This window comes from Paroedura picta, chromosome 9 (genome assembly GCF_049243985.1).
Source record: "Paroedura picta isolate Pp20150507F chromosome 9, Ppicta_v3.0, whole genome shotgun sequence".
NCBI lineage: Eukaryota > Metazoa > Chordata > Lepidosauria > Squamata > Gekkonidae > Paroedura > Paroedura picta.
Window position 1 is genome coordinate 1015599 of NC_135377.1, and position 9886 is coordinate 1025484.

General features: G+C 60.4%; 1 protein-coding gene across 3 annotated transcripts; it reads left to right on the top strand.

The window, feature by feature from the left end:
- Window positions 1-1353: 1353 nt before the first annotated feature.
- On the top strand, window positions 1354-8733 carry CATSPERQ (catsper channel auxiliary subunit theta). Of its 3 annotated transcripts, none has more exons than XM_077353561.1 (6): window positions 1354-1516; window positions 3581-3760; window positions 4247-4344; window positions 5548-5740; window positions 7561-7646; window positions 8551-8733. In XM_077353561.1, exons 1-6 carry the CDS (start codon window positions 1369-1371, stop codon window positions 8701-8703), a joined length of 858 nt encoding a protein of 285 aa, XP_077209676.1. In that variant the 5' UTR covers window positions 1354-1368; the 3' UTR covers window positions 8704-8733. The 3 variants fall into 3 exon arrangements, with proteins under 3 accessions (XP_077209676.1, XP_077209677.1, XP_077209678.1); XM_077353562.1 differs by having other exon boundaries at window positions 3584-3760; XM_077353563.1 differs by lacking the exon at window positions 1354-1516 and adding an exon at window positions 1627-1749.
- The last annotated feature ends 1153 nt before the right edge of the window (window positions 8734-9886 follow it).

Genomic DNA, 9886 nt, shown 5'->3' on the forward strand with positions numbered 1-9886 from the left:
CCGGTCCCACTTGGAGGCTGGCTGCCCCACGGAACCAAGTCAGGAGGAGCCAGAGGAGGAATCCAGAAGGGGGGCAGGAGGGAAACGGGGGGGGGGGCACTTGGGATGGGAGGAGGGATCCCATCAGTGGGTCTGGGGAAGGAGAGGAACAGAGTGCCCCTGAACAAGTTGGCAGGGGTTACATCTGTAAAAGTTTGGCCCACCAAAAATGTTGCTTTTGTGGCAGTCTCTGCCACTGCAGCACAAGGATCTCGCAGCCGCTCTTTTGTGGCTCCCCCTCCCTCCCTCCGTGTCAGACTTCCGAATGTGCCTTCGGGCTTAGAAGGGCCGGTGACCCCTCCCTTCAAGCCTTGCTTTTGATGGAGCTCCTGAGCCATGCCATCCCATGGGATTGCTGGGGGCACCTGTCCACCCACAGCTGGGGCTTGGGGCAACCGGTTCAGTCTCTGTGCCCCTTGGAGGGTCTGTGGCTTGTAGGTGCCGCTTGCCGAGTTCCTGGGGGGCTGGGCCAGTGTGTGGATGCCCCCACTAGGGCTGCCTCGCTAGAATGCCCATTCTTTGTGAAATGCCCACATGGCTGCCAGTCGAGATGGGTGGCCGCATGAGCCAGTCTGGAGCAGCAGAAAAGAGCCGGAATTTGGGGCAGGGGGAGAATGCGCTGGCAGTTCCTGCTCACCCTTCAGCTAGGGCAGATGGGCAGCCCTGTTAGTTGTGTGTGGCCAGAGAAGAGCCAGAATGCAGGAGCGCCGGAAAGGCCCACTGTGCGCTTCTTCGGGTACCTTCAGTTGTGTGTAGCCCCTCTCCGGCAGCAGAGGTGCATCCTATGCAGATGGCCTGGGGGTGGCAGCGGCAGTCTCCCAAATCCAGGTCCGAGGGACTCTCGCTAGTTGGCTCTGAAGAAGAGAGCTGTGGTTCATGAAGGCGCCTCCCCTGGCACAGACCTTGGTCATCTTTAAGGCCCTCCTGCACTCTGGCTGGACTCCGGGGGCTCCCTGCTGGCGGGAAGGCTCTGGCTGGAGGGGGGGGTTGCCCAGAGCAGGGAAGCCTTGGGCGCTGCTGCGGCACCAGTTGGGGCCCACGTGCGTCTCAGGGGCCTTATTGGGCATCTACAGAGGATGGAGACCAGTTCCCGTGGGGAAAAGGGCTGCTTTGGAGGGGGGACTCTGGCCTTGTCCCCAGATGAGGTCCTCCCCCAAAGCTCTTCCCCAGAAGCTCCTGAGGTCCCCATGCCAGCTCCCAACGCCTTGTGTCCTCCCTCACTCCCAGAGGGCATTTCTGCTCTGAAATGGGCAAACCGGCTCTGAAGGGAGGTGGGGGGGTTGAAGCTGCCCCCTGTGGAGCCCCCCTCCTGTTGCTTCTGTGGCCAGCATGGATGGCGCAGCCCTGAGGGGGGTTCTCTCTCCGGGGAGGGGGTTCCGTTGCCAGCCGTTGCCATGGTGGTGCCCAGACCAGGCTGCAGGGGGCTACTGCGGATGCCCGTCCTCAGAGGCCTCCTTCATTCGCCTGGCACCCCACGGTAGCCGTTGGAGGGCAGCCTCTGGGGGGGGGGAGCTCAGAGTGGGGTTTGGGGGGGCTTAGTAGGAAGCCCCAGGAGGGAGACTTCGGGGCTCTAGGCTTGGCAGGAGACAGTCTGGTGGCCAAGGACGAGGAGGCTCCTGGACATCCAGCCCTTCCTTGGGAAAGGGGACTGCCTAGCCCCAAACCGGAGGCCCCCCAGCCCCTATCACCTCTCTTCCCCTCTCCCCCAGGGTTAGTTTGAAAGCTGCCCAGGCACCTTTGGGGTATGAGTCCCTTTGGGGTCAAGTGAAGCCTGTCTCTTTCGGGCAGGTCCAGCTTGGCCCAGAAAGACCCCCAGCGCCTAACAAATCTAAACCCCTCCTCCCAGCCTCACTTTCTCACCCATGTATTAAGACCCCCGATCCGTGCCCGTCCAGCTGGTCCCCTGCCTGGGACCCCCAGCACTTCTGAGAAGGGCCCGTGGAGCCCTGCTCTTCAGACTGGCGCCCCTTGGCCTTGAGACTCCCTCTCCCCCCAGCCCCCAGAGGAGGGGGGCTGCTCTGGAGGTCTCCAGGGGGCTCTTCCCTCTCTGCCGCAGCTTCTCCAGGTCGGCAGCTCCAGCCTCAAGGGAGTGAACCTGCTCCCCAAGAGCCACGCGCTCCTTGCACTATGCACTCTCGTACTTAGGGGAGCATCTCCCCTGCTAGGTCCCCCAGAGCAGGGGTAGTCAACCTGTGGTCCTCCAGATGTCCACGGACTACAATTCCCATGAGCCCCTGCCAGCGTTTTCTGGCAGGGACTCATGGGAATTGTAGTCCACGACCATCTGGAGGACCGCCGGTTGACTAGCCCTGCCCCAGAGAGTACGAAGATCTAGCCAGCAGAACACGCGCAGGATCTCCAGTCCCAAAGAGATCAGCGTGGCCTCAAGCAGAGCCAGGGCCTTTCCCTGGTGGGAAGCTCGGCCAACTCGGCTCAGTCCCCCGGGGCTTGTGAAGCAGGGCTGCTCTGCCTGGCCTGTGGCTGAGGCCCAAAGCCTCCTGCTCCAACTGGCCGTCTTGATTAGCCCCTCCCTCATCTCCTGCAAGGAAAGGGGGCAACCAGGTTAACTGCTGTTTTAATATAACAGTTTAGGTGGCTGAGAAAATAAGGGCTAAAGAGCACAAATCTCTAGAATCTCTAGTACAATCTGTCATTTCACAGTTTAGAATCTTAGAGTGGGAAGGGACCTCCAGTGTCATCTAGTCCAACCCCCTGCAGAATGCAGGAAATGCACAACTCCCTTCCCACCCACAGTGACCCCAACTCCATGCCCAGATGATACTCCCCACCCCACCCCCAAAAAAGCCAGAATCCTGGCCTGGAGGACATTTGCTTCTCAATCCCAAAGTGGCAACTGGCATTTCCCTGGGAAATCCCCCCCCCTCTTTGGTGGAGGCCCCCCCACACCCCCTCCCCTTCGTGTGTCTGAAGCAGCAGGGTGGGGGAGAGGCGGCCTCGGTTTGCAGGGACCCCTCAGCCCATTTCCGCCTGGCTGACTCAGGAGAATGAAGGAGCATTAATGTCTTTATTCCTTGTCTTGATTCCGTGTCGTTCTCCTCCCCTCCATTTTATCAACATAACAACCCTGTGAAGTAGGTCAGTTGGAGGGGGTGTGAATGGTCCAAGGTCTCCCAGTGAGCTTCCAGGGCACACGTGAAGATTTGAACCTGGTCTCCAAGACCAGGCATTCTTAACCACCGCACCGCACTGGCTCTCTGGGGCCTGGGTGTTTTGAGCACAGCTGGCTCTTTGGCGGGGGGGGGGGAGCATGAGCTTAGCACTCGCGGGGGGGGGGGATGCACTGTGGGGGCTGCAAGGCTGCCCCCAAGTGCTGAGGCTCAGGGTTCCCTTTCCCACACTGCTGGAGGAGAGATGGGTCTCCCCAGGAAATCTGCACAGGTGGGTGGGGGCTAGTGACAGGAGGGCCCTTGGGTGGCTCTGGGGGTCTTTCCCTGCATGATGTCTTCTGGGGGTGGGGTCCTTGCTAGGAGCCCTCATTCTCCACATGTCCTCCCCCTCCCCCTCTTCTCCATCCCTCCAGCAGGTCTTCCCTGGATAGCAGAACAGCCACTCCCCATCTCTGGCCTCATGGGGCAGAATCTATCCCTCTTCCGGGGGCCTTTGGTCCTTTGGGATTTCAGCTTCTCCAACCCAGTGAAAAATCTCTCCCAGAAGCTCCAAGGGAACAAGTTCTTCCCCTTCCAGGTGCAGCAGCCCAGAGGTGAGGAATCTTCTGGAGTGGAGCATAAATACAGGGGGGGGGGCTGTCCCTACCTGCTTGGTGCAGGGGGGTAGCTGTCCTGGGATTTGAATAGTCCTGCACGGTCCCAGCTGGGGGCTTTTGGCTCCAGCCTGGTTACTCTTGGGCACAGGAATGGCAAGGGGAGAAAAAGGGGGGACCTGGTCTGTCTGGGGACAGATTCAAAGCCCCCAATCCGTTGTGTCTCTGGGGGTCAGCTGGCTGCATGGGGGGGAGGAGGAGGAGTGGGGAATCGAACTGACTCTGCAGCTTAGAGACTGCACCTAGCTGGCTCTCTACACTTAATCTGCATTTGCAGTTGCTAAATTGTGACCTCTTCCTGCTGCCCCAACCTTGGAGATGCTCAGTCCGATGGCCTGAAGGAGGGAAGGGCTCCTGCAGCCCCTGGCCCCTGGCTGAGCTCTGCGGGGTCCTGACCACTGCCCCCCCCCTGCTCCTCTGCTGCAGTGTTTGTGATGGAGTACTACAAGGACATGCTGTGGAAGGGGTCCTTGCTCTTTGTCTCCTCCCTGGTGGCCAGCGTCTTCTACTTCCGGTCAGAAATGGTAGGCAGAAACTGCTGCTGCTCTCCAGGCCAGCCCCCCCCCCCGCCCCTGTGGGTGGTCCCTCCCCCTGCTCTCCTGCCAACCCCTCCCACAACATCCACCTGGACCCAACACAAATGCTGGCGGGGGGGGGGGGGGGTTGGGGGCCCAGCCTTGCCTCCCAGGCAGCCTTGCCACTCTTCATTCTCCCTCCCTGGAGGGAGCCTTTTTGTTGGCCTCCCCTGTGAGGTAGGTCACTGGGGTGTCCATGTTACCACTGGCAACAGGGAAGGCAGTTTGTCTGTAGGTCCTGAATGCTTGTGGGGAGAGGAGTGGGGCTGCAGGGTGCTTGGGGGGAGGGGGCTGTGGCTCAGAGGCAGAGTCACTGGCATGCTAGGAGGCCCCGGGCTCAATCCTGGCAGCAGAGAGATGGGGAAGACCTTTCTCTGCTGGGGGCCCAGAGAGTGCTGAGGGAGCCGGGGTCAGATCCAGGCAAAGGGAGCCTCGTGTTGTGCTGATGTTCACCAACCCCGTGGGCATGGGCAGAACGTCTCCATTGGCACCCAGTCCGTGACGCCCTCTGTGAAGAGCTGAGCTAGGCCTGGAGGTCTCAGGGCTGGGGCTGCGGCTGGCTGACCCCCCCCCCTTGGGCTTCAGGGCCCACGTTTGGTCCACCTTCTTGGGTAGTGCTCAGATCCCAAGTCTCTGCTGATGGCCATAGCGTGGCTGGTCTCTCGTGGCCCCCCCCACACAGCCCGCAGGGTAAAATGTCCCCTACTGGCTGTAGGAGTGGCTTTTGACTTCCGGGCCTGGCTGGGTTTCGAGGGCTCTTTCGCTCCATAGGGCTGCTGGAGTCTCTGGTTCTGCCCCCACAGCAGATTCAGGGTGGCCAGCCTCAGGGTGTGTGTGTGTGTGTGTGTGTGTGTGCAGTTCTCCTGGAATCACAACTGATTTCAAGGTCGCAGAGGAAATATTTGTTTGCTCCCCCCCTGGAGAAAAATAGCTGCTGTGCCCCCTACAAACTCGGCCCCACCCAGGCCCCACCCCCCAGATCTCCAGGGATTCTCCAGACCAGAGTTGGCACCCGACACCCGCCAGTTGCAGCCCCAGGAGGTCTCTCGGCCCCTGCACGTCCGAGGCCGAAGCTTTGAAAGGCTTTGGGGAGGTGGGCTCAGCATGGCCCTGGGGTGCCCTGACGGGGCCTCCCTCGCGCTCCCCCTGCAGGGCTCTCAGAACTTCTCCGGCTTCTTCATCTACGGCATGACGATTGGGCTGTGGCTCATCGCCAGCAACATGAACAAGCGGCGCCTGATCATCAACCACAACAAGGGGCTCTACCAGTTCTACATCAAGGGCTGCCTCTGGCAGGAGGGGCCCCTGTACCAGATCTACGTGCGCCTTGTGGCCCAGCGGGACGGTGACTGCCGGGAGGGGCAGACGGGGGGAGGGGGGGCTCCGAGGGCTGTCAGGCTGGGTCCTGAGTTGTGCCGAGGTGGAGTCCCGGCCCCGCCCAGCCAGTGTTGTCCCCGGCCCCTTTATCAGGGGCTCCTTTGGGGGGGGCACAACTCCCCCCACAACTCCCCCTTCCCACCCCTCATGGGCAACAGAAGATGACCAGCACCCATTCCTGTAGCCAGGCCACTACACAGCCGGTCCAACCAAGCCCCTGGGTCCGTGTAGAAGAGGAGCTGGTTCTCCTACTCCGCTTTCTCTACCCGAAGGAGTCTCAAAGCGGCCCACAATCGCCTTCCCTTTCCTCTTCCCACAACAGGCACCCTGCGAGGTAGGTGGGGCTGAGAGAGCTCTGGCAGGATTGCTCTGTGAGAGCAGCACTATCAGGGCTGTGATTGGCCCCAGGTCACCCAGCTGGCTGCATGTGGAGGGGGATTGGGGAATCAAACCTGGCTCGCTAGATTAGAAGCCGCTGCTCTTAACCAGGACACCCAGCTGGTGTAGGGTTTCCGGCTTCCAGGTGGGTGGAGTTCTCCTGGAATTACCCCTGATCTTTGGACAACAGAGATCAGCTCTCCCGGAGGGGGACCTTGGACTCCGGAAGGCCTCTGGTGGATGAGCTCCCTGGTAGAGCTGCCCATCACTAAAAGAACGTTTATGCCAGAGGTACCTACTAGATAGCCCTCCTGGGCAGCCAAGGAAGAATGATCATGCTCCATATTTGGACTCATGAGGCTGTTCACTAATCTGCTACTAACTGACTTGCTCCTTATAGCTGTACTCTTATGATCCCTGCTCCATTTAGTCTGAGGAAGCGAGCATGCACACGCAAGCTCACGCCCGGGATAAATCTTTGTTGGTCTTAAAGGTCCCTGATTGGACTGATTGAAACCTCTTCTCCCTTCAAGCCATGGTTCTGACCCAAACTGGGTCCCTGTGGCCTCACCTCCCAACACACCAAAGACACCTTAAAAACAAAGAGACGGGATGTTTATCACTCGCACCCCACTCGAGGTATCCATGAAGCCTCAGCTGATCAATCCATCCAATCCATCTCCCACCCTCCTCCACCCACCCCGAGTGGGGACCCAAAGCAGCTTCCCAAGTTCTCCTCTCCCCCCATTTATCCTCACAGCAGCCCTGCGAGGGAGGACATGCTAAGTGGCCCCAGGTCACCCCGCCGGCTTCTGTGCCCAGGAGGAGGAGCTGAGGTTGGGCCTGGCAGGTCAGGGTCTGACCCTCTGCACCCCGCTGGCTCCTTTCTCTCTGCATTAGGGGTCCCAGGCAGCTTGGAACCTTGTTCTCCCCCCTTACATTCTCCCAACAACAGCCCTGTGAGGTAGGCTGGGCCAGGAGGGTCTCCCAGCCAGCTTCCATGGCATTTATTCCAAAAAATGTGATGCTGCCTCTCCAGGGAGTCTGCCTGAGGCTGCTTGTGAACTAAAAAGGAAATAAGAATATGATTAAGATAGCGCTTGGTAGAGCGGGGACCTGATTCTAGTCTCATCTGAACCCACATCCGATCCTCGCCCCACATCCCAGCTGCAACACTCAGTCCAGAATCCGAACCCGCTCTTGGAGCTATTTTTATCTCCGGGTTCTTGGCACGCTTTCCCGCTTCTGCCGCAATCTGCCGTGGTGAGCTTCCCGGTGGGGCGGGACCCTTGTCCATGAGCCCATCCCCCACAGAGTGGCCGAAAGAAAGGCTTCCAGGCCCGTTGAATCCAGAGCCGTGCCTGGAGCGTGACATCTGCCCTCTCTCTCCCCTCCTCCTCCTCCTCCCAGCCTACGGGAAGCTCTTCTACAGCCTCATTATCAACGGGTACCGTCTGGAGGTGCTCACCTTGGCCAATCTCTCGAGCAAGTTTGAGGTGAGCAGGAGGTTTCCTTTGGGCTCAGCCAGGGCCGGTGGCTCTGGGCCTTCGCCAGCATTGCCAGTGCGATGCAAGCGCGGCCTTCCCCAGAAGGCGGCTTCACCAGCTGATTAGAGAGGATCCCTCCCTGCTCCTTTGGGTGCTGGGTGCAGCTGCGTTCCATGGGTGGCCATGAAGGGGGCTCGGGAGGGTTTGGTGTCTCTCGTTCCACAGAAATGCCTGATTTCTTGGGTGTTCGCGTGCCCAGGAGGAAGGCAGGCAGTTAAATAATTTCCAAAAGTAAATCTAAACAATTAATGAGAGACCTCTGTATGTATCGGTGGATGGGCTAGCCCTGTGAGCAAACTGGGAGTGAACATGGGACACATGGGGGCGGGGGGGGGGGCGCCTGAAGTGCAAAACTGTGTTTGAGCCCAAAGCTTTTTTGAGATGCGGGTGGGGGGGGGCGTGTTGGTCTGAAGCAGCAGAGCAAGGGATCTTTCAGGCCAGGTTTTAGTCAAGGCGTGAGCTTTGGGGGGCACGCACGCCTGTGAACCCCAAGGCCTACAAGGCATGGCCTCAAACTGGGTTGTCTGAAAGGTGCCCCTGGACTCAAACGTTATCCTGGCAGAAGAGGAGGGGGCCTTTAGCCCACTCACAAGAGACTCTTTGGCCGTGGAAGGAGGACCTGGGGGAGGCCTGGTGCACTCTCAGTGGTTCCCAGGTGACCCCAAAGTGGGTGTGCCCCCGAGGGGCGGGGGCACCCACCGGACAGGCGCTCCAAGGGCAGCGGGAGCCACTAGGGCCCTCCGTTCGCAAGACTTGAGCGCAGCTTTGATGACCAGAGGATGTTCTGGAGAGCATGAATTCATTGTCTCTTCTTCATTCTCTCTTCGCCTCCTGTCCCCCCCCCCCCCCGCAGCAAATAGATATCCTGGGTCGCCGTGTGGCCCGCAATCTCAACCTCAACTACTTTGACTATGAGGATATCTCCATGCGCCACGTCATCCGGCACCGGCCCCCCGAGCCCAAGGAGGAAGAGGACGAGGACTTAGTGGAGGACCAGATTGTGTGAGGGGGGGGGAGGTTGGGATGATAAGGGTGGGGAGGCTGCCTATTAAAAGTGTGTTGGGTGGGGCCAGCTGCCCTCGGGGAGAATGGTTGTCTTTTGCCTCCCCTCCTGCCAGATCCTGGAGATGCTGTTGCTGCTGGGGAGGGGGGGGATTGAACCTGTGACCTTCTGCATGTCCAGCAGAGGCTCTCCCAGTGAGCCATGGGCCCTCCCCCCAAATATATCTTTTTTAATGTAGGGTGATACTTCTAGGGATCCTGTCCCCATGTTGCTGTGAACTAAGCCTGCATGTGAGCTGCAGTGAGTGTCCTGCATGGTGCAGGAGGTTGGACTAGATGACCCAGGAGGTCCCTTCCAACTCTATCATTCTAGGATTCTATGTAGGAAGGTGCCTTATTCTGAATCAGATCATTGGCCCATCAGTATTGCCTGCTCAGGCGGAGGGTCTGGAGGGTCTCAGGCGGAAATCTCTGACATGACCCGACCGCTTGATTCTTCTAGTTGGGCACCCCTTGAGGACTGAACCCAGGACCTTCCCCCTTTGGTGTGGAGCTTGTGGGACCAGGCCAGGTCCATGGCATCCTCCAAAGGCACAGGGGCACTTGAGGAGTGTGGACTCCGAAGCAGAAACTTCTTCTTCTTATGGCGAGTGGTGGTCTGCTGTCTTGGCTGCCCTTCACCTCTCCTGCTGGCCACAGCGCCTGCCCCCTCGCTGGCCCGGCCCGGCCCCAGGCGGGCTCTGATGAGGGGCAGCCAGAGAAAGCTCCAGCCCTGGGCGGGAAGGGCGGCCACCGTGAGCAGCAGGTTGGGGCCGACGGCTCTGACCCCCGAGGGCCGGGCGAGAGAAGTCCCCTGCCACGGTCCGGCCAGACGGGCCCACTAGGTGGCGCTGCGGCCCTTTGCAGGGACTGCCCGGCTGCGCGGACCCGCCGGGGGTCTCCTTGGGCGCGGCCCCTGCCCTTCCCAGGCCCCCGCCGGGGGGGGGGAGGGAGGAAAAAGGGGGGTCCTGCCCTGCAGCTCCTGGGCGCGGACACGGGGCACCAGGCCCTCGACGGCGGCTGGCTCGGCCGGGCTCCGGGGCTCCTCTCCTGTCCTGGTGGGGGGGGGGGAGGCAACGCCAGCCTCCCCGCCCGGAGAAGCCCAAGGACCGGGAAGGCAGAAGGGCAAAGCACGGGCCACTCTCGAC

What these genes read in the sequence shown, in the direction of transcription:
- CATSPERQ (XM_077353561.1), top strand. Translation starts at nt 1,369, where the DNA reads ATGGATGGCGCAGCCCTGAGGGGGGTTCTCTCTCCGGGGAGGGGGTTC. An exon ending in CCAGGTGCAGCAGCCCAGAG is followed by an intron (nt 3,761 to 4,246) that starts GTGAGGAATCTT and finishes CCTCTGCTGCAG; the next exon opens with TGTTTGTGATGGAGTACTAC. An exon ending in TCTACTTCCGGTCAGAAATG is followed by an intron (nt 4,345 to 5,547) that starts GTAGGCAGAAAC and finishes CTCCCCCTGCAG; the next exon opens with GGCTCTCAGAACTTCTCCGG.